General features: G+C 59.3%; 1 protein-coding gene across 2 annotated transcripts; it reads right to left on the reverse strand.

Annotated features, from left to right (window-relative positions):
- Window positions 1-3771: 3771 nt before the first annotated feature.
- On the reverse strand, window positions 3772-21295 carry UBE2I (ubiquitin conjugating enzyme E2 I). Of its 2 annotated transcripts, none has more exons than XM_077142274.1 (7): window positions 21204-21295; window positions 15109-15185; window positions 14939-15022; window positions 13554-13626; window positions 9293-9402; window positions 9052-9131; window positions 3772-6291 (listed from the first exon to the last, which is right to left on the reverse strand). In XM_077142274.1, exons 2-7 carry the CDS (start codon window positions 15172-15174, stop codon window positions 6228-6230), a joined length of 477 nt encoding a protein of 158 aa, XP_076998389.1. In that variant the 5' UTR covers window positions 15175-15185; window positions 21204-21295; the 3' UTR covers window positions 3772-6227. The 2 variants fall into 2 exon arrangements, with proteins under 2 accessions (XP_076998389.1, XP_076998390.1); XM_077142275.1 differs by lacking the exon at window positions 21204-21295 and adding an exon at window positions 20689-20754.
- Between the last annotated feature and the right edge of the window lie 1424 nt (window positions 21296-22719).

A 22719-nucleotide genomic window follows, 5' to 3' on the forward strand; every position in this document is an offset into this window, starting at 1 on the left:
GCTCGCCCTCCCGGGGTGGGGAGGGGGTGAGGGAGGGGCCGTCTACGGGGCCCCCTCCCCGGGCCCGGGGAGACCGGTGCGCAGGCCGGGGCGCAGGCCCTTCTGGAAGTCGGCGCAGCGGTCTGGGACCTCTTACCCCCATCCTGTGCACCTGGGCTGGGGTCCCGGGCCAAGCGCGCCTCTTCTCAGACGGGACCGCTGGCCGGCTTGTTTTGCAGGCGACAACACTAACAAGCCGGGTTTAGGGTCAAGAGCAGCTGGGGGACTGGACCACGCCAGGGTCCTGCCAGCAGAGCCGGTGGTGCCTGCCCCCGGCCCCCCACCCCAGCTCCCTTGGAGTGATGGGGACCGGTGCCTGCGCCCAGGGCTGAGCACCGCCTCTCAGTGCCATCTCCGGCTGCCCAGGCAGGTGGCCAGGTTTGACCATCTCTGTCTCCCAGGCTGGGAGACTGGGCTGGGTGGGCACCCGAGCGCCTTGGTCCACTCAGGGGATGGGACTTGGATTTTCACTCAAAGGGATACTTCGAGACAGTGCGAGGCACAGAGAGCCAGGTTTAGAACCTTCTCTAGCTTGGCTGAAGGTCCACCCTGGGCAGGGCAGGTCAGCTGAGCCAAGGGGAGAGCCGGAGGTCTGGAACAGGATTCCAGAAAGCTCCGTGCAGGGGGGAGCCCAGCTGTGAACAACGGCACTAGTCCTCATCCAGCGTTCCCGTGATGGCCGTGCCCAGTCCAGGCAGGAGAAAGGTGGCACCTCCCTCGCCCGGAGTGGGCTGGACACTGCACTAGCTGGGCCACCTGTATGGGCCTCTGGACCCCGATTCACATGTCCACCCAGCCCTGTGCCTGTCCTAGTGGGACAGGAGACAGTACAGCACGGCCCTGCCCAGTGGGCCCTCCTGCAAGGCCTCCACCCCCTACCCCAGCCTCGAAACAACCAGGGACATGGGGGGTGGGGTGGGGTGGGAACACAGAGAAGCAACAACTGCCTGGGACAGAGGCGAGTTATAAATTACGCCGGTGGTGTGGGGGGGTCCTGGAACCTGTGCCCACCAACTGCACTGTGGCTCTCCCTAGAAGAGTCAGGCGGGGAAGCCCATGCCCCTCCCGGTCCGAGACTGGTTCTCCGTGCGGTGCCCCTGCCTCGTGCCAGCTGCTGCAGTCTTGCGTCAGGTTCTGCCAACCTGTTGGAACAAACATGGGTCTGGTTGCCATGGTGATCATAATGGCTTTGGGGTGAAGAGGCTCCGGAGCCGCTGTAAACAGGAAGTTAGGAGGGGGGTTGCAGGGGGTGAGTGCCCCTGCTCGGTCCCCAGACCCCCAATCCACCCCCTGCAGGGAGCCAGGGCAGCAGGGGCCAGCAGCCTCCCCAGGACCCACAGAGGCACCAGCCCCTGACTCCACAGCCTGTCGGGGTCAACAGGGCCCTTGGAGCCTGCTTGCCCCCCTCTTTTACAGGTAGGGAAACAGGGGTCCTGGGATGGGAAGGGACTTTTCCAGGACAACATGGCAATTAAGTGTTTCCCCAGGCCTCTTCCCTCCTTCACAAACCTTTAGGGACAGTTTGAGTGAACGAATGAATGAATGAATGAATGATGGCCCCATTTGACTGATTCTTTTGTCTTCCCAGCCCTGTCCTGAGCCTGGAGCCCTGGCCACCGTTGACCACTTCACTGTCCCCCTCCGTAACAGGGGCACTGAGGCTGTGCCAGCCCAGGGCTGCTGGGAGATGCTGTGGGCACCTCAGCGTGCAGCCAGTGCTTGTGGCTGTGGGCTGTGAAGCTCACCGGGCCCCATTAGGAACTGGGGGTCCTCCGCCCAGGAAACCCATGCCCTGGAGGAGGCTCTTGCCTTCGGTGACTCCATTTGCACCTCCACAGGCTGTGGGTGGAAGCCCATTCCCATCTGACCCCCGCCAGGGTGGGCAAGGAAGAAGGTGGGCCTCAGGGCCCCCTCAGGACCATCCCCCCATGCCTGCCCATGTCCCCAGATCTCGCTCAGAGGGCTCTCTTCAGTTACCAGACCCCCGTGAGCCCTGGGGACAGCTCTTAGCACTGGGGCAGCTGCCCAGCTCAGACTGGGAGGCGTGGCAGGCACAGGCCCCGCCAGGCCCACCCCTGCGGCTCCAGGCTGGAAGGGGTCTGCAGCAGGCGAGTGGCACAGCCCCCTAGGGCCAGCCAGCAGTAAACGCCACTCTCCCAATCCTCAGCTGACACGTCGGCCCGAGCCCAGACACCCCCCTCTGGTGGCAGCCCGGGGAACTGCAGGCCCAGTGTCTGGATGTCCAGAGCTTCCCATTGCCGCCCTAGGGGCCGTCCCAGGGCAGGGCCAGAGCAAAGGAGGTGATGGGCCCAGGCAACTGCCCTGGGGTGGAGGCTCCTGAAGCTGCAGGCACCCATCGCACAGACTGCGCCGTCCTGGGGTGGGACTGCCCGCTGGCACGGGGCGCGCGCTGGGCTGGAGGTGGCTCTTGGTCCTCAGCCCACTGTCCCTGGCCTGGGGCCTCTTCCAGTCTGCGGCTTGTGGGGGCCGGTGGGGGCAGGCGAGAGGCCCAGGACGGACCCTGCAGAGCCACCACTGGCTGCTGTCCATGTGGCCCGGGGCAGCCTGGCAGCAGGACACCGGGTCTGCTGAGTGTCCACACCAGGAGCAGGCCCAACCCTTAGTCCAGAGGCCTCGGGGGTGGCGGCAAGCCAGGGTCGGGTGGAAACGGTGCAGCGCCCTTGCTCCGGGCAGCGACCTCGGACGCGCCCTCTGTCCCAGCCTCCAGGGGCTCCAAGCTCCTTCCTCCAGGGCAGGACCCCTCTCTTCCTTCTCCCCTTTTAGGAGGTCCTGGAGGGCACGGGTGGGTTTATGTGGGAGGGCAGAACCCAAGGCCGTCTCCTTGCTCTTCTCTCACCAGCTCTGCTCAGGGCCGAATACGCAGAGGCCTGTCTGGGCCGTGGCTGTCCCAGGCCCGCCCCTGTGCCCCCCCCGTCCCCCGCCCCATCTCTTCCTGGACAGGGTGGGCGGTCTAGAGGCCTCCAGGTTGGGGACCAGGCCTTGGCCGCCAAGGACACCCCCAGGCTCAGGACTGGGTCAGCTGGGGACGAGGCCTGAGACCAAGCTCTCGGGGCCCTCCCCAGCTGCAGTCAGCACAGACCGGTTCGAGGCGACCCCAAGTCAGTGCTCAGGCCTCTAACCAGGCAACTCGTCGTCATGGCAGCAGGAGGCTGCCCTTGGCAGATGCTGGAGCCCGAGGCAGGGCGGGAGGGCCGGACACTGTGGGCAGGTGGGGTGGGCGTGTGAGGACGGCAGGCCTTCTGGGTGGGGTCCAGAGCCCACCTGGAGGTCCTGGGCCTGCTGCCCCAAGTCTCAGGGGGCTCCGAGATGGAGACCAGATGAGGTCTTGGCCCAGGCCACTGTGGGCTGGCCGGTGACCCCCACGCCCCTGCGGACCCTCCCTACCCCACGGGCATGCAGCACCGGGGCTCCTGGAGCTGCCCCCAAGGAAAGGCCCCAGGGGTCCTGGACACAGGCCGTCTCCAGCCAAGGGCCGCTGTGCCCCTCTTGGCCATGGGTGGTACAGGTGCAGGCCCAGAGCTCCAGCTGTGCAGGACGGGTGGGGACAGGCCTGGTGCCCAGCTCTGAGAAGGGACCACGGGCGGCACAGCCTTGGCCCGCGGGCACACAGCTCCAGGGGCCTCCAGCCCCGAGGACCACTGAGGGTCGGGGCCCAACAGCCCAGCAGAGCGCCAGGGGCCGCGCGAAAGGACAAGCCGTGCAGACCGGAGCTGCTGGAAGGGTTTTAATGTGGAGGGTCTTGGATACAGTGGTTCACCTGCGGCCTACAGGTCCTCGCTAACCCGAGACGCCCCAGGCGCCCCCCCAGGGGGGTCAGATTTCAGATTCTCGCGTTACAAGGTTCACGTCCAAGGACTGCGGTACAAAAGGAAAGTCTCATTAGCAGAGATCACCAGAGTTCGCTAGAAACATCAATCACTTCAGAGTACTTTATAAAATATACTGGATTTCCATATTTAGTAACGATATACAATGTGGAACTGTTACTAAATGTAATTCAGTCGTTACAAAATAAGACATTTGGGCGCTACAGACACACCCCGGCTGAATTACCACAGAAGGTCCCCTGCGTGACAAGCACACTGCAAACGTCAGCCTGCGAGCTCCGCGACGGCACAAACAGGCAGCTAAGCAAGCAGACAAGACGCTCGTTCCTCAGAAGCCACCAGATGGGGCGTCACCTCCAGGGGTCTTAGAAAGCCACCTCTCAAGACACCCACTTACACTTAGTTCCCCAGCCGCAGTGCAGCCAGGGGGCCCAGCCACGCCCCACGGGCCCCACAGGACAGTGCCCGCCTGCTCCTCGCACCCATGCCCCTCATGGGACACACGCCCTCCTGCCAAGCCATCACGCACACTGCCAAGTCTCCTTGAGGGGCCTGAGGCCCCTTCCTGAACATGAGAGCTGGATGTGGGCCTCACCTACCTGGCCTTCGCTGACCAGCCCCTGCTCTCGCTGGGGCTCCTGCGCCCCAAGCTCCTTTGGGGTTTCATTCACCCAGCTGCACTTTGGCCCAGGCCCCGGAGCCACAGGACACCAAAGTCCCAGTAAGCAAAGGTCCTCCAGAGTTGGAGCAACGAGCCCGAGACACACGGGTGCTGACAACCAGACCGGGCCCCGGGCCCGGGGACAACTCTGCACACCACTTCATGACCCAGAGACACGGCCCCATGGGCCAGGAGCAATGTGGGACCATGGGCTTCCCCACCCTCTGCCACTTCGGACTTGATCCAGCACGCCTGCTGCCGAGCCAGGGCTCCAGGGCAGCCCCGCAGAGCCCAGACCCCAGGCCAAGGGCTGACCCCCAACAGAGCCGTCAGCCAAAGCAACTTCGTGAACGACAACACAAAGACTGGTCCTCCCTACTGCTCAGGATGATGCCTGGGCCCTGCGTCCTGGTGGCTGACAGGACGCCAGTGTGGGCAGCACAGGCCAGGGCCGTGAGCCCCGGGCACTCAGAGCGGCTAGAATGGAAGTACCACTTGCCTGGAGGGCTCGGGATGAAGGGGTGCCAAGGGGTGAGGGCAGCCGCCAAGCACAACCAGCGAAGAGTGTGCGTGGGCACGGGCCTGGTGTCAGCAGGAAAGCGGGGCTGCCCTGCTGAGGGGCTCTGGCCGCAGAAGTCCTCTCCGGAACCCTCCCCCACCAGGAGGCAGCAGAGCCAGACCCAGAGCCACGTGGACCCAGCACCTGGGTCCGACAGGGTGCTGCCCACACGTGCAGGCCATCCAGCTGCCTGTCAGCTGTCAGCACTGGTTTGGGCCCTAACCTGGGCCCCGGCAGCAGGACAGTGCTGTGGCCAACTTCCAGCCCGCACGCCTAAAGTCCCTGACCCATCTCGTCAAACCAGCTCTGAGTGCTCCTCGCCCCTTGCAGCTCACAGACCAGGGGGCGGGAGGGCCCCTGAAGCCTGGACACGCGCCGTCTCTGTACACAGTACTATTTACAAGACCCAAATGGGAGTGAGCCACCCAGGTCGTGGGCTCATCCCAAAGCCAGATGGGCAGAGCCCCACGATGGGCCTGCAGCCCTGCTTCGTGTGGCCGGAGGGCTGGATGGGCCAGCAGCCTCTTTCTTGCACTCTTTAATGACGATAATGCAACAAAACCTTTATATAAACAGTTTATTTACTCTAAACAGCAACACAGACAAAACGCCATAGAAACACAAAGGAAGGGCCGCAGAAACGAGGGCTGGCTGGCTTTGGCTCTGAGGCGCGTAAGCAACACAACCTAGGCTCTGAAAAGAGAAAACAAGTGTGGGGCGGGGAGTGATCTTCACACAGCCAGCGAGAGGCAAAGGGCAGCGCTAAACGTCGAAGCATGCCTGCACCCGCGAGCAAGGAAACGAGCTCCTAGGGGATTTACCCAAGTATAAAAGTTTATAATTTTACAGCAGTTGAAATACTGACATCAATATTAAAATAAAAGCAGGTTTTACATAACAATCAACAATACAAAAGACTGAAGGAAGAGACCCTGTATGAAAACCGGGGCAAGTCAGCGAACCGAGAGTGGTCTACCAGCGGCGGAAATGGGATGGCGCCCGCCCTCCCTCCCCAAGGGGACTAGGAATTGTACAGAGCAACTTTAGATTTGCAAAAATGTTGTAAACAAGTTCTTGCCAAACCAATCCCTTCCTCTTGACGATACCACCAGGTCGCTGTTTATGAGGGTGCAAACTTCTTCGCTTGTGCTCGGACCCTTTTCTCATATTCCACTCTGTTTTGGCTGCGGAAAGAAGAGAAAGGCATGTTAGGAACCAAGGGGGCAGCCGGGCTCTGCCTGGCCGGGGAGGGTGTACTCGGGGACCACCCCGGAGGGGAGGCAGCAAAGTGGGTCCCTCAACAGAGGCAGCAGCAGCAGGAGGCACGTGGAGAGAGCCCAGTGGGCTCTGGGTGGTGGGTGAGGCCAGGGAAGGAGAGATGCCCAGTGGGCTGCCACCCTGCAGTTCGGGCAAGGTTCCCAGTGGGGGACCCAGCCCCGGGCCAGGGCCCAGGACCCCGCAGGCAGCCTACACACAAAGACCACAACCTCACTAGCCATCAGTGGTTTTCTGGGGTTTTTTTTTTTTTTTTCCTAAGTTGGTAACAGCACTTAGGATACTGAAAAAATATATAGCTTGCTCACCCCTCTTCTCTGCTCTTACCTTTTGAAAACAGACACAGGACTGCTCGGGGCTCAGCTCCAGGGCAAAGGGGAATAGGCAGACCTCGCTCAGGGCCTGGGGGAGCCCCTGCACCGAGGCTGCAGGCTCTGCAGGGACCCGAATTCCCAGCCCGAGCAGACCCCAGCTCTGGAGGCCCGGGAAGGCCACGTCTGGGGCACGGCGGGGGTCAGGGCAGATGAGGAGGGGCCAGCGCGGAGCGGGTTCTGGTGTAAGAACAACCTGCCTGTGGAGGACGGCGGGGACTGGGGCTTCCGCGAGGGCTCACGGTTAGGAAGCAGAGACAACCCTGGCCCCACATGGCCTTTTCAGCTGAGCCCCATGGCTAGGGCGCTCCCATGGCTAGCCTGCCTCAGGATCCACTGCGGCTCAGAGCACAGGCTTTGGCTTGAGGGCCAGCCTGGGGGGGTCCCCGCTGCCCTGGCACCCCCTGACTCAGAGGAGTAGGCCCAGAGCCATGCAGGGGCTCCCACCCCAAAGGCCCCAGGATCGGTGCTCCTAACCCCTGAGGCTTCCAGAGCCCGTGGTGGTCCTGCCCAAGCCACCAGGGTGGGATCTTCCAGGGAGCCCGAGAAGAGGGAGCTGAAGCTTTCATACAAGTCTCCAAGAGGTGCTTCTGAAGTACATATTTTTAGGAGAAAATTTTGTTCATGTAAACAAGAAAATCCTAAGGAAACCCAGTAAGAAATCCGCTCAGGTCAGGTCCGAGGTGGGACCTGGGGCGGGGCTGAGCCTGCAGCCACGGTGCCATGCCCACCTGCAGGAGAGCCCAGCCCCTCCCAGGCAGCCGGTGCCCTTGCAAGGCACAGTAAAAACAAGCACAGCAAGCAGCAAAACGTGACAAGCTGGAACAAGTGTGACTCTGTCCTGCTGTGACACAGACCAGGGTCAGCAAATGTTTTCTTTCAAGGGCCAGAGTGTTTTAGGCTCTGCAGTCTCAGTCTCCAAGGCAACTCCTCAACTCTGCGATTGCAGTGCAAAAGCATGCCAGTAAAACTTTATTCACAGCAAGGCAGCAGCCAGCTCCGGCCTGCGGGTGGTTGTTTCCTGGGCCATGGCACACGGCAAGGGGAGCTTCAAGGCCATACCCACATGCCGCAGGGACAGGTCCCACTGGCCCTAACTGCCAGCTCAGGAGTACATGCATGGAAGCCAAGCTCAGCTCCCTGGAATTAAAACCAGGGCAACAACTCCACGGCCTTTGGGCTGTGGGTTAGGACAGAGATGGGCCTCACGTCTGCAGTGCTGGGCAGCCGTGCCAAGGCCCTGGTGGCACCCCCTTCCTACCACGGTGTCAGGCCACCCCAGGACTGCCCTACTTTCTGCTCTTTCCCTCTAGGCAGTGGGCACGTGTCCCCTGAGACATGGCCCAGCCTCCCCCTCCACACGGCAGGCCCCTGGAAGGAGCAGGTGTCTCACAACGGCCTCTGTTGTCTGTGCCGGGGCATAGGTCCACAGAAGAGAGTTGGGACAGCTGGAGCGGCAAAAGTTGGAGTGTCCAAACCCAGTCCACCTCCACCACAGGGGTCCCTGCTCGGAGGGTCCTGACAGCCCACGTCAGGGCCGTCCCTGCCTTCCGCAGGCCCACGTGGGCCACCAGCACAGAGGGCTCCTCCTTCACCTCTGACACACACAGGCCGCCTGCACCCCCAGAGAGGACTAGACTCATCGAGCCAAGCAGCACTGCAGGAGCCCTGGGTGTGGTATGGACTGTCGCGGGGGACCCCAAGCAAGCTGCCCGGCCTCTCCAACCATGCCCCTGATGAGGTGGACAGTGGGCAGAGAACCACAACCAGGCTGAGGTGCCCTGCAGGGGAATGGGGAAAGGCATAGGAGGACCAGTCCAGTTGAAAATATATGAGGAAGTCTGGGATTCCTCAACAGTGCTGTGCTGAGAACACCTGCCCGGCCACTGTTCAGGCCCCGCCAGGAGGCTGGCCTGTGTCCCCCAGCGAGGCAGCCTTCCCCTCTCAGTTAGACTGGAGCTTCCTGAGGCACAAGGTTTGGCTTCACCACTGTTCATCAAGGGAGAAAGTAGCCTTGGGAGCCTGTGTCACCTACACTCTGCCCTCCTCTGCCTCCACCTACCCCCACTGGCCCCTGGTCACCACAGGCCCTTTGCAGAGGCAGCTCCTGCTCCCTGGAGGGCCTGCCTAGCCTCAGCACTGCCCTTTCTTCAGACACCTCCGACCGCCTTCCGTGGTCTCCCCTCTTTGCGCCATCCTCCACCCACCTCCATGGCTGAGGAGATGCTGAGGAAGTGACCTCGGACCCCGTACCTCTCCCGACAGGCAGCCCAGCCGGGGCAGACCAAGCTCACTAACCAGTAAATTGTGTATGCCTCTGCTTGAGCCGGGTCCTGGATATTTGGTTCATTTAGAAGTTCCTGTATTCCTAATAAGATCTGGGCAGGAGACAAAAACAAAACAAGACTGTCACAGTGGGAAAAGAGCAGTTTCACAGCTAAAAGGCAGACTTGTGAGGAGACCTCTGCCTCGGCTCCTGACGAAGGCCACAAGCCCGTCTCCCTGCAGAGGGGTGGCGGCTGCTCCTCACGGCCCATACCTGCTTAATTGTGATGGCTGGCCTCCAGTCCTTGTCCTCCTCTAGGATGGACAGGCACACTGTGCCTGAAGGATACACATTCGGGTGAAACAGCGGCGGTTCAAATTTACCTAGGCCACAGACAAGAAAGGAAATGCGTTTCTAGCTACAACAGTTTTACAGAGTAAAGCACTCTCCTCAGTGATGCCTCGACTTAGCACCTCCCTTCTCCCGACTCCACGGCTACCTTGCAGCTGCCAGGTGTTCTGCCAAGACTTTCATAACTCACATCATGGCCGCAGGGTGGACAGGGAGGGAGAGGAGGAGTGCAGCCTAGAGGACAGCACAGACTCTGATGAAAGGAAGCCAGTCTCTCCCGAAGCACCCCCACCACGGGGCATGGGATGCTCGGGGCAGAGCCACCAGAGAACGGAGGCCAGGGTGGGCTGGCCAGGTCAGCTGCATCTCCGCCCTCACCAGGTCTTTCCAGACCAGAGGCAAGTGGAGACGATGGCAAGAGAAGGCCGCAGCAAGTTAGCAGATGCTAGAGCCAAGAGCCAAAGGCAGACAAGCCAGGAGCCCTTCCCAGTGAGCAACCACCTCGTTCTGAAGCAGACCAGCTGCCTCCCAGCACGCTCCCTTCCACCACCACTGCTCCGTCTGCCCCCTCATCGCTCCTCCTGACTTCCACCCGTACTTAAACGTGCTAGAACCACATCAGGTCCAGCACTAGGCCACGGTTCTGGTGCAGCGGCTTGTAACGGCAGCGCACCGTTCCCACGGCGGCACGGGCATCCATGTGAGGGTGGCCCTCAGCTGACACAGCCATCGCACTGTGCATGTTTCAGCTGCTACAAATAAAGCTGCTATGAAATCCTTGGACTTAATTTTTGGCACATGTGTATTTCTGTGACATGGCTGGTCCCAAAGTATCCGTGTTAAACTTAAGTAGACACCACCAGGAAGTTTTCCATGTGGTGTATCAATGTACAAATGCAGGAAATAAGTGTTTTCAAGGCTACATGGTTTCACCATTTCTGTTGGGTACACAGTGGTTACCCATTTGTGGTTCTAATTTGCATTTCCCTGCTGACTACTGAGGTTAAGCACCTTCCATTCATTGCTCTTCACTGGCTATTTCTTTGGAGTAGCTCTTATTCAAATCACTTACATATTTTTTTCAACTTGGTCATCTCTTTCTTATTTATTTGTAGGAGCTCTTTACATATTCTGGATATAAGCCTTTTCTTAGTTCTATGTCTTCCAATATCTTCTCTCATTCTGAGCTTATCTTTTTGCTCTTTTAATTCTCTTTTGGTGAGCACGGATTCCTAACTTTAACTCAGTCTGATTTATCCACCTTGTTTTTTCTGCCAATGGTTACAACTTACACATATAAACAGGGCACGGATGACAAATGCCAGCATTCTAGAAGCGCCTCACGGTCTTTCCAGTCACTCTTGTTCCTCTGAAGCTGCCGACAGGCACAGCCTGTTCCTGACCCTATGCAAATGGAAGCATAGCATGTACTCCTGTGGGTCTGGCTTTGGTGACCCAACACCACATTTGAAATTCATCAGTGCTGGGTAACTGCTGTTCCTCAGTCTTGCTGCTGCAAACCTCTCCACAGTCCAACTGTCTGTCTATTGCAGACAGACATCTGAGTCGTTCCGTTTTGGCTCCTGCAGGGGGGCCATGGTGGCTAGCCGGGGCCGGGCCTGCTGGTGAGCCGACACGTGTAGCTCTTTAGAACATGCATTCAAGGGTGCGGGTGCCAGGTTGGGAGCGCCCGGCAGAAGCTTCCCAAAGCGGCAAATGAATTCCCTCTCCATCAGGGCCTGCAGGCTTCTGTTGTGTTATCCTCGCCTGCGTTTTTCATTCTGTCCATTCTGGTCAGTGGACAGTGGGGTCTCGCTGTGGCTATGAAGTCCTCTGATGGTGAAGCGACATGTCCTCCTGTATTTCCTGGCTGCTGGAGCTCCTCTGTTGTGAAAGGCCTGTCCAAGTCCCTTGCCGTTGATCAAATGGCTGCTGGCCTTTTTCTTCTTGATCTGTAGAACTCTTGGTACATTCAAGATAAACGTTGATACATATATTGTTTCTCTTCTGTAGCCTCTTCACTCTTACTGGTGTCTTTGGATGAAGAGATGGTTTAATTTCAACACAGTCCAATTTATAATTGCTTTTCCCTTCAGTTTTTTGTGCTTCCTGGTTAGGAAGTCTTTTCCTACCCCAAGGTCATGAAGATATTCTTCCATGTCTTCCTCTAAAAAATGTATCATCCTATCTTTTCATTTGGCTCTACAATCCATCTGAACGCAGTGCTAGTCCACAAGTTCTCTCTTCTTGCATCTAGAGAGCCCACTGGCCACCCTTCTCTATACACTGAGGCGCCACCTCTGTACTCTGTCGGCCGCCCTATACCTGTGGGCATTTCTGGACTCTTCTGTCCGTCGGTGGCTTGTCCGTCCTTGCACCAACATCAGTGTCCTAGCAACTGTCCTCCTAACTGGTCTTGACGCCTGGTGGTCCCGGTCCCCTGCCCTGGACACCATGCAGACCCGCCACAGCCCGGGTCTTGTACTCCTTCTCCCCCTCAATCTCCAGGGGCTCAGGGTCATTCTCAGCCTCTGCATTTCCCCAAACACTCTGGAATCTGCTTTGCCAATTTAAAAAAAAATCTGCTTGCATAGGATTGGGATTATGTTGAATCTGTAGATCCATCTGCAGAGAACTGACATCTTTCCAACTGCAGCGTCCTGTCCACACACTGGGTACAGCTGCTCCAGCTATTCAGGCTATCCTCGATTTGGCTCAGAAATGTTTTAGACCTTTTAGCACACAGATCTTAAACATCTTTCGCTGGATTTATTCCAAAGGATTTGGTATTATTATAAATGATACAGTTTAAAAATTGTATTTGGTCCAATCACAGGAAAACAGATTTTTGGTTTTATATATTAACCTTTTACATAGCAAGCTTAATAAATTCACTTGTTAATTCTAACAGTTTAATTATAGTCCTTCGGGTTTTCTGTATGTACAATCAAGTTGGTTTCAATTCTTCCTTCCCAATTCTTAAAGCATAATTTTCTGGCTTGCCTTACTGCATTTGCGTGGAAATCCAATAAAATGACCAGAAGCGATAGAAGCACCTATCTTCTAATTAGAAGAAACTACTTTAAGTAATACCTGCACACTGTAAAAAAAATTTCAAACAGCAAAGAATTATTCAAGATGAAATGAGTGTCCATCCCAGTGGCTGCTCCCTTAACAACCAAGTTTTAAAACCTCACCTGAAATGTTCTAAGAAATGATCATGATGATGAATATGCAACTATGTGATGATATTGTGAATTACTGATTATATATGTAGAACGAATGATCATATTTTAAGAATGTTTGTGTTTCTTTCTTGTCATATTTTTAAAAAAAATTTTAAAATTGATAAAAAAAATTATTTTTAATAATAATAAAAAAAACCTCGCTTGGTGGATGCCATACAACAGAAAACACTTCTATTTCTTGGTTCTATCTCTTGAATTACTAACCACAGAAATAAAGACTTCACATAAGGTTCCTATCCCATGCCGGGCCTGTGCGAAGGTGAGGTGACATGAACTCAGTGAGTCAACCACAGACGGTTCTAGGCCCTGGAGCCCTCTCCTCTGCCACTGCCCAAGTGTTGCTAAACCACATTAAGAGCATCTAGTTGGTACCACGGCTTCAATCAAACGCGGCCTCGGGCTTCCCTTTCACACACCCTCCGGAGGTAGAAGCAGCCCCGTTACCCAGGCTGCACACAAACGCAGCTGCAAGTAAAGTATGACAGGAACAGAACAACCAGCCAGCGAAGTGACAGGCTGGGGCAAACAGAACCCTCTACCCCCCACACTGGGGTGAGATTTTCAACAAGGTGGGCAAATGCTTGGCAGCACCAGGTCTACAAGTCTCCCTGTCCGTGCTGGCCACTGATGGGTCCAGGGAGGCCCTGCCCACCGAGCCCCAGCCTGGGTCTCACAACCCTTCCCTCCGCAGCCTGGGAGCATCCTGACCCATGAGTGCAAGGGTCTGAGACTAAGCCAGCCCGAACCCTCCATCCCTGGGCTGGAATGGAGCCTAACCCAGAGCGCTACTGGCTTCCACCTCCCACAGAGCCCCAGGCGGAGCAGGGCAGGGGTGTGATGGCCTCTGGGGGCCAGTCCTCTATGAAACACCCTTCAGGGCTTCCTACTAGAAGGCGGCTGAAGCAGACCTACTTCTTGGACTTCCTTCTACTTACATTTCGGTGGTGAGGATGGGTAATCATCTTTGAAAAGCATCCGTAGTTTGAATAAGCCTCCTTCCCATGGAGTCTGTTGGGAAATAAAACCACAGTTGGGTGTGCTGCTGCTTCTGCTGTGGACAGGCCCAGAAGGAAGGGCCTGGCTCCTGCCACCCTCCACCCATCTACCCACAGCCCTGTGTGTATGGGGGGGGGACACAGCATGGCAGCCAGGGTCCCCCTGCGGCTCCAAGTGCCCTGCCGAAGACTCTAGCTGAGGGGGAACCTCCCTGGAGGGGCTGTGAGTGGAGAGAGCTGGCCTCAGGGCCCCAAGGGCCGTCCAAGCCCACCCTCCCCACCTGGAGATGCGGCTTGGGTGGGGCTGTTTCCGCCCCCGCCCCAGGAAGAGGCCCGAGGAAGCCTCTCGGACCCCCACACACAGAGCTGCTCTTCCCAAGCTCCCCTTCAGGGTGGGGAGCACCCACCACCCTAACTCCGGGTGAAAGGTCTCGGCAAAGGCAGAGGAGCCAGACAACGGCTCAGACACAGACACCTGCAGAGCACTTCAAACTAACGACAAACCCAAACCAGTCCTACTCAGACAGCCGCGCTCTGGTGGGGGAGGTGGGGGATTGTGCAGAGGCTCGGGGACTGTGCCTAGGAGGTGGCACGAGACCTGGGCAGGCGGCAGGGAACAGAAGCAAGAGGGGGATGAGGCCTGCACGCGTCACCTAGACCCTTAGAGTGTGCGTCCCTCAGGCTCAGCAAGGATGAGCTGCGCGTGGGCCGCTGCCTGACACCCCCAAAGACCTCGTCTCAGACAGATGCTTCCACATGTGTGGGGCAGTGAGGCTGTACCCACTGGTCTGTCGTTCTCGACCCAGGCACACCCAGGTGACTGGAGGCAGCATGGAGGGGAGGACAGTGCAACACATGAAGGACATGTGGGGCCCTGATGACCAGCCTCTCCCTGAGGGGCCCTCTCAGGGCCACCTTTGTGTTCCAGTGGGTTCTCCCAGGACACCTTCCGTTCGAGGCCCGGTCCTGTCTTCTTGAGCCTCACCACATCCCAAAGAACACACCATAATCCTCCCAGTGTTCAATCACTGGCCCACAACCCCCCACCCCCAGCCTCCAAGACTCTCCTAGCTCCCAGTAGCTCCCAGAGCCTGGTCTACATCTGTCTGCACCCAGGGACCTTTCCCCACCCAGCTCTGCATCCTGATAAGCGGCCAGGCCACAGAATGTTCCTTTCTGAGTTAGAGATCTCAGCAGCCACCCTCCCCGCAGTGGCTTGCCCTCTGATCAAACGCTCTGCTGAGTGGGTGACAGGCAGGGCTGGGGACATGGCCAGGCTTCCCATGCACTTCCCTAGAGCCTGAAGGCCCGGGGCCAGCCCTTACCCCTTTCTTTCCCGGGATGGCGCACTCCCAGTTCATCAGGTTCATCGTTCCGTCGGGGTTCTTGGTCGGCACAGCCACGAAGCCCTGAGGAGAGAGCAACCACCAGCACACGTCAGGCCCAAGCAGCCAGAGCATGTGTCAGCCAGGGGCCCTGACGGACCGTCACTTACGAATGGGTGGTCTTTCCTCCAAGCTTTCCGCTCCTGGGCAAGTCTGCTGAGTGCGATCCCCGACATACTCAAAGTCCCTGGGGCAGAGAAGGAGGCAAAGCGCAGGTCAGGACTGGCAAGCCACGAGTCCCCAGTCAAAAGGGAACTTTCTTCCGCTCCCCATGCTGCCACCAGGGCTGTGAAAAGGAAGGCTCTAACACAGCCCAGCGGACTCTGGCCTCCGAGCCCAAGGCTACCACGGGGACAAACGCACAGGCCAGCGTGACGGGCAGAGGCCCCTCTGCAAGCTGGCCCCAGCCAGCCTCCCCTGCAGCCAGCACTCCCAGCACACGCTGGGCCCTCCATCTCATAGTGAGGCGGCGTGAAGGGCTACACGTGCACACACCTCCCGCAGGCACCACCCACACTGGAGCTGGCAAGGCCTGGGTGGGTTGCAGCCCCTTGCTTCTTCAGCACTTCCTCTTAGTGGCAAGTGACTGCAGGTGCCTGGATTACAGATCTAGGCTCGGCATTTAAATTTAGGCCCTGGGAGGAGGATAACCCTTGTCCTTGAAGGAAGCAGAGTAAAACAGCTCACCAGGACCGAGGCAGTCGGAGCTTCATCATGGACAAGCTCAAAGCCAATAACAAGAGGACCAGCTGCTCGGGCGTCTGCCTCTGCCCTCCTCGTCTCCCATGGCCGCCCTTCCTCCCCTCTCGTTGCATAGACCCACCGTGAGATCTGGCAGTGTTCAACGAGCAGAGACTGAACCAAACCCTCCTCTCCCGTTGCCTGAGAAAGCCGATGGCCTGGAGGAAGTCCTCAGTGAGCGCCAGCTTCTTCCCGAGCTGGGGAACCCTGCAGCCTCTTCACTCCTCGGCAGCTTCTGCCGGGAGATGCCCAGGAGTGGCTCCTGTGTCGGGCGGGAGGTGGCCGTGCAGAGTGTGGACGTGGCAGGACTGCAGCTTCCCACAATGCTAGGCCCTCAGGCAAACCCAAAGGGGCCATGGGCCCCTCCAACCCCTGTCAGAGCCAGAGGCTGGGCGTCAGCACCCGCTCACACACCTGGTCGTGGACCCACGGGCGTGGGCCCAGAGGCCCTCCGTGTTCACAGCAGCCTTCTCCGCAGGTCAAGCGGCCTCTCGGGCGACACTCACAGAGGACTACGGGGCGCCGGCAGGGTGGGGGCCTGGAGCTGCCGGCTGCTCCCACACTCCATCGCCACCACCCGCCCTGGCTGTCATTGACTTCATTTTGCCCACAAGAAAAATGGGGCCCAGGGGTGATGGAATCTGCCAGAAAATTTGAACCTAAGCGGGCTGGTCTTCAAAGTCCCTGAAAACAACGTGGCACCTCCCAAGTTCAATATTTAAACATAAGCTAAGGTTTCACGGAGGCCAAAGGTCCTCTCCCCCAAGAGAGTGCGGCTGACCCTCCTGGCCCTGGGATTCACGTTGGTCCCTGGGGGTTGGAGTGGGGTGGCAGGCAGGCTGCCGGCAGAGGGAGGCCAGGCTACCAAGGAAGTCCCACCAGGACTCGGAGGACCCCAGTCTGAGCTGGCACTCTGCCTTCAGCTGCACCTCACTCCCTGAATCTTTTCTGCTCATGTCTGAGAAGGGCTGGTGGCCCCTCCTGCATGTGTCTGACGCTGAAGCAGTGTAGGGGTGGGGGTCATGGAACTGGACAGCAGGGTTGCCTTGGTGCTCCTCATGGCTGCCGGAGCTGCTCCCCTGGGCCAGGATACCTGGGCACCCCCTGCCTCCTTGCATAGGCCCCAACCCCATGAAGCAAATAAAAACACTGCACAAGAGCTGCCTGCTTTCCACAACAGGTGTGCACAGCAGATGAGGAGGTGGCACCTGCCCTCAGGCCCAATGGGACGTCAGCACGGCCTGAGGACTCTCGGTGCCCAGCACTGCACATTCCAGGGAGGCCCTGGGTGACTCAGAACTTTTACAGAAGATGGATGCCAAGGCAGCCACACACAAGGCCCAAGATAGGGCTAAGTGGAAGCAGAGGTTTGGGGTCACAGTCCCAGAAAACCACTGGGCTGTCTCACCCAAGAGCCCTAGGTTTCAGGAAATTGAGTGAGTCACTAGAAACTACCAGGCCAACACCCACTACAGCTGCATTTTTAGTAAACATGCATCTTTGTCATCAGAAGACAAGGCAAAGGTGACACTACCTGAACCCTGAGCGAAGCAGTGCTGGCTGCTGGGACATGGCCGTGAAAGGCCAGCCAGCTGGTGCCTTAGCCCTGCTGCTCAGGTGGGAGTGGGGGCACCAGCCCCAGTGCCCCAGCTCCACAGTGCACCTTTTAAAGGGGACTTACCTTACCAAAATTCAATGCAAAGAGAATACCAACTCTAAACTAAAAGTGAGACTTTTCTTTAGCACCACAAAATCCCAGGATTCTAGTCTATCCACTCTCCCACCTCAAGAACTAGGTGCCACGTGGTATTTAATCATGGCCCACGGTCTCCCCAACCCGGGCAGCACTTGTTCCTGGAATATTCATCCGTACACATATCAGGGAGCAGAACTTGGGTGAGGGAAGACCAGTCAACCTCTAAGCCATTGTCCAGGCCAGGTGAGAGCTCCCCAAGGGTGCCACAGATACTACTTTGCCCCTAACCCTGCAAAGTAGTGTGGCCACTGAGGAGACAAGCACCACTGCTCCTGGAATTCACATGTGCAGGAGACAGGGAGTCTCACAGTATGCGGGAGCGGGGGTTGAGGGGACAGAGAGGGGGGTGGGGGGTGGGACAGAGAGAAGGGGCTGGTAGAAGGACTGCAAGTTTTACAAGGGATTAGGTGGGCCACTGGGTACAGCTAAGCAAAGTCAGGTTGGCATCTGGGAGGCTGTTCCAGGTAAGAACAGCCAGTGCAGAGCTTCTTAGCAGGGTGGGGGCACGGGCAGAAAGGATGGGAAAGGTCTTAAGTCCTGGTGTGAAGCCTTTAGGGGGTTTTGGTCAGAGGAGAGCTGGAACCCACTTATGTTTCTGTGGCTCCCTCTGTGCTGAAAATTGACAAAGGTGTGTAGCAGAGGCAGGTAAGCTGACTGGCCAGGGGCTATGGCCATAACCCAGTGTCTAAAAACCCTTCCCTCAGCTGGTTCTTCTGGGGAAGAGAATGACCCAGCTCCTCCGCAGGCTGAAACCCGAGGTGCCTCCAAGGGCCAGCTGGAGTGCATGTCCACCCTGCTGGGGGTGCCCCTTTCTCCCAGACCCTGTGCACAGGGGCACTGCATGCCCAGCCTCCCCACTCTGCCTGCCCATGCAGGTGCCCTGAAGACAGGAGCTCATGGGAAGGCCTCTGCAGCTTGCTCCCCATCCAGCACCAGCACAGAGCAGAGAGCACTGGCATCTGCTCAGTTAATACGCTCAGAACTTGGGTGAGGGAAGACCAGCCGCCTCTAAGCTATCATCCAGGCCAGGTGGGTCCTTAAGGGAGCCACAGACACTGTAAGGGGGCAAAAGGACATTCAGTTTGTTCTGGAGGGACTGGGCCCAAGGCAGGCACATGGGAGAAGCCAACAGGATGCTCTCTAGGGCCACCTGCCCGCCGACCTTGTGCTGGGACCCCACCTCAAGCCCCTCTTCTGATTTGACAAGGAACAGAGCTCCAACCGAGGCCCTGGCCTCGTTAGAGCCTACCAGAGCCACGGTCCTAAGCTGGCTGCTTCTGAAATGTCCTGTGCCCTGGAGCACCCTCACACCAGGGGCTGGTCGTATAGGACCCCTGCAGCCCCCCTGTGAGGGAGGACAATCTGTTTCACCTTTGCCCACCTTGACAGACCAGATCAGACACCAGAAAGAATGTTTTGGCCATTAGGGTAAGGAGCCACAGGTGTCTGTCCCAGGCAGCCTCCTGTTCCTACCAGTCTCTCCTCCAGGAGAAAACAGTCAACTTGTTACATTTCGATGATAAGCTTCCACATCTCAATCTACCTTCAGAAATGAGAGGCACTGGCTGAGCAGTCAAGTGCTATCAGGTGCTTCAGAGAAGGAACGTTAGATGATGCAAAGCCAAAGAAAATAAAACCCTACAAACTATAAGGTGCTGGAAACCCGCAAAGCACACCCTCCCCACCCCCGGACAAGGCCAGGTGCTCGCTGGGCAGGGCAGTGAGGTACAGCCTGCCCCCACTTCTTCCGGGGCTCCAGGAGGGGTGCACCTTTCATCAACTCTGCCAGCTGAGGGCACGGACTTCAGAGCCGACTCACTTGCTGTGTGTGCGTGGGCAAGACATTTATCGCCCCGAACCTCAATGTACTCATCTGCAGGAAGGGTGATAGTCCTGTGGCCTTGGAAGGCTGGAGAGGATGAACTGATAACTGAAGGAAGCACAGGCGCCTGTATGCTTGGGACACCCTCTGGAACAAGGCGGGGCACAACTCTGCAAACCCCACGCGACCTGCACTGAGCAGACCCTGTCACCCTGCCCGCACCTCCTCCATGCTCCCCCCATCACCCCTGTTTCTGAAGCAAGGTCCCAAGACTCCACCCCAGCCAGCAAAGGCACACAAGAAGGCAGAATTCACCCCATCACCACTCAAAAGGGCTAGAGCAAACGAATCTCTCTGTAAGCAAACCACAACGGACTTAAGCCAGATTTCTGTTTTCTGTTGGGTAGGTTCTTTAAATAAAGGCAACGTTTTCTGTATAACGAGAAACATTTAAAGCTATCATCTTCAAAAGGGAGGGAAAAGTCACAGTAACTTTGCAAACTAAGGAACTGAACATAACTTAGGATGATAAAGACGAAACAAGTTAATACAGGGATCCTGCGGTGACCGCGGACCATGCTCCGCGCCAACGACTCCTCTCACCTTCTCACTCAGGTTAACTACTACTTTCAACCCCATACAATCAGCACAAAGCAACTTTAAATATAAAACAGAACTCTCCGTCAAGTGCAGAGCTAATCTTCGGCGTGATCCATCGGCTTCACACAGAACGTCTTTTTACCAAGAAAACGGAGACTTGTTTTGATGAAGACATCAGAACCAAACCGACCCCGCTCCCCAAGAGCCAGCGTTTTTAGCAATCCCAGGCTCTCAACTCTGCTGTCGGCTTCGCTCCGCGGCTGCAAAGTGCTGCAGGTCTGTCGTCCGGCCCTGTGGCCCCAGAAATGAATTCCCCTTCGGCCGTCGAAAGCTCCGTGTTGGGGTGGACGTCCTGCCGCTTCGCCTTCCCGGCAGCTCCGTGCTCCGCTCTCCCAACGCCGGAGCTGCGGGCTCCTCTTCGCTCTCCCGAGCACCCAGGGGCATCCCCGAGCCGCTGCCGAGCCCGCGAGGGCAGAGAGGGAAAGCGGTGAGACCGCAGCCGCAAGGCCGAGGGGACGCCGGGGCTCGGGGAAGCTTGCCCGACAGCGACTCCGCGCCGCAGCCGCTCCCCCGAAGGAGGCGGGACGAAGTTTCTCGGCGCGGCGGACCCTCCGTCCGGCCCTGCACAGAGGTGAGAGGGCGCCGAGCCCCGGCGAGCCCCCGCCCGGCCCCCGCCGAGGCCTGCCCGGCCCCCGCGGCCCAGGCCAGGCCCGGCCGGCCCGGCGGCGGCCCCGGCGCGCCCGCCCCGCCCCGCGCGCGGCCCGCGCTCACCTCGGGCGGCCGCGGCCCCGGTGAGCGTCGCGACGAGGCGGAGGAGCCGAGCGGGCGCGGGCGGCGGGCGGCGGCGGCGGCGCTTCCCTTTGTCTCGGGACTTCCCTCCGGAGCCCGCTCCGCGCGCAGCCCGAGCACCTCCGAGGACCCCGGCGCGGGCGGGGCGCGCGGGGCGGGGCCTGGCGCCGGGCTGCCCGCCGCGCGCCTGCCCCGTGCGCCGCCGCCGCCGCCCAGCAGCGCCACCGCCGCTGCCCGCCCCGCGCCGCCTGCTGCCCGTGTCCCGCCGCCGCGCGCTCGCGCTTCGCGCCGGGCCTGGGAGCCCGGGAGGAGTACGAACTTCCAGTCAGGCCGCACTCTGGACACCTGCCCCCTTAAAGGAGCCGCGTCCCGCAAACCAGGGAGCGTCGACAAACTCCCTTTCTGGAGGTGCGCGTCCACGGGCGGACGCGCCGACGAGCTGAGGGGGAAACGCGGGACAGAGACCGCCAAGGGCTCCCCGGATGCCCGGTGGACACCTCTCCGGGCGCCGGTCCCGGAGGTCTCCTTGAGGTCAGCGCCCGGGTCCGGGGAGCAGGAACCACCGAGGCCTAAGGCCGTCCCGAAGCATCGCAGACCGGTGCCGCTCCCCCAAGTTCAGCTCCCTGTCAAAGTCCTTACAATTGGCCACCGCGGGGCCCGGGGCGGGGCGTCCCTTGAATCCACCCAATGGGCTGACGCCGTACAGAAGGCCGAAAGTTGGCGGCACCGACGGAGGAGAACTGCGGACGCTCCCTAGCCGGGGGCCGGCCCTGGGAGGAGGGGAGCCGGGGGGAGGGCGGGGCGCCCGTGCGGAGGGGCTCGCTGGGCCGCGGGGAGGGACTTCTCCCTCCCTCCTTCTTTCTCTCCTTCCGGTCCCCTCCCCCGAGCCCGTGGTGCCGAGGCCGCGGCTTCCCCGAGGCAGGGCCTAGTCGGTGACCCACACCTCATGCCCGCAGGCACCAGTGCCCGGGGCGCCCCGGGGTGAAGTCCCTGTGCCCCCGGCACCTGTGACTCCGGGGAGTCCAGTGAGGACGGAGGGGGGCCTGGGTGGGTTCAGTGGCGGCCGGGCCTGCAGAGGGGCTGGGGTGGTGCCAAGCGGCCGGCCCTGTGAGCAGGTGGGCCTTCCACGTCCCTCGCAGCCTCAGAGCTCCCCGGGGCAGCTCACGCCGGTGGCCCGCGCTGACCGAGCACAGCCTGGCCGGGGACGCTGCCTCCCCTGGGCGGGAGGGGCAGGCCCAGCCGCGGGCCCCCAGCTTCGTGCATGTCTGCACTTCTCCCCCAGCCCCATGTGGTCGGGAATCGGACTTGTAAACACATGCCCGGGGGAGCACATGGCCGCCGGGCTAAGCTGCCGTGGGGGTTGTGGACTGCACGTCTTCCATGGGAGGATGTCAGGAGCTTAGCACAGGGCTACGCGCGGAAGGTACCCAGCAGAGAGCCACTGCTGGACGAAGGAGAGACCAGGGCCTAAGTGGGCCGGGCGCAGCCGTGGGGCGCGGAGTGGGTAGCACGGGCCAGGTTGGGGGCCTTGAGGGTAACGGGGGTGCTGTTTGACAAGGCAGACTGGTTGTAATTGCAGGGTCCTGATTCCCAGGGCCATGGGGAGCTATGGAAGGTTGTGGAGCAGGGAAGGCGAGTCGGGTCCCCAGCTCCGTGTCTGTGCTTAGTGAGAGGATGCCAGGGGGTGAAGGAGACCTGGGCCCTGAGCCCTGGGAGCTCCTGTGGCAGCGTGGACAGGGCACACTCAATCATGGGAGGACCTGGCAGCGGGAAGAGGTCCAAGAGCGGTGGCCCCGACGTCTGTCTCGACGTCTGTCTTTAGAGACGCAAGATGGTCCCTGGGACCCTGTGAGACACCCTCGTCCCCAGGTGTCAGGCACAGGGCAGTCAGCGTGGACGGCTGAGGGTTCTGGGAGCAGCTCTGGACCCCAAGCCTCTGTCCACTTGGGAAGGCCCGAGGGGCTGTGAGGACGGCAGTGGGTGCCAGCGTCCCATCCAATGGGAAGCAGGTCC

Source organism: Tamandua tetradactyla, chromosome 23 (assembly GCF_023851605.1).
Source record: "Tamandua tetradactyla isolate mTamTet1 chromosome 23, mTamTet1.pri, whole genome shotgun sequence".
NCBI classification, from domain to species: domain Eukaryota; kingdom Metazoa; phylum Chordata; class Mammalia; order Pilosa; family Myrmecophagidae; genus Tamandua; species Tamandua tetradactyla.

What these genes read in the sequence shown, in the direction of transcription:
- UBE2I (XM_077142274.1), bottom strand. Translation starts at nt 15,174, where the DNA reads ATGTCGGGGATCGCACTCAGCAGACTTGCCCAGGAGCGGAAAGCTTGG. An exon ending in CAGCCATCACAATTAAGCAG is followed by an intron (nt 9,132 to 9,292) that starts GTATGGGCCGTG and finishes TCTCCTGCCCAG; the next exon opens with ATCTTATTAGGAATACAGGA. An exon ending in GAGGCATACACAATTTACTG is followed by an intron (nt 6,292 to 9,051) that starts GTTAGTGAGCTT and finishes TTCTTTCCGCAG; the next exon opens with CCAAAACAGAGTGGAATATG.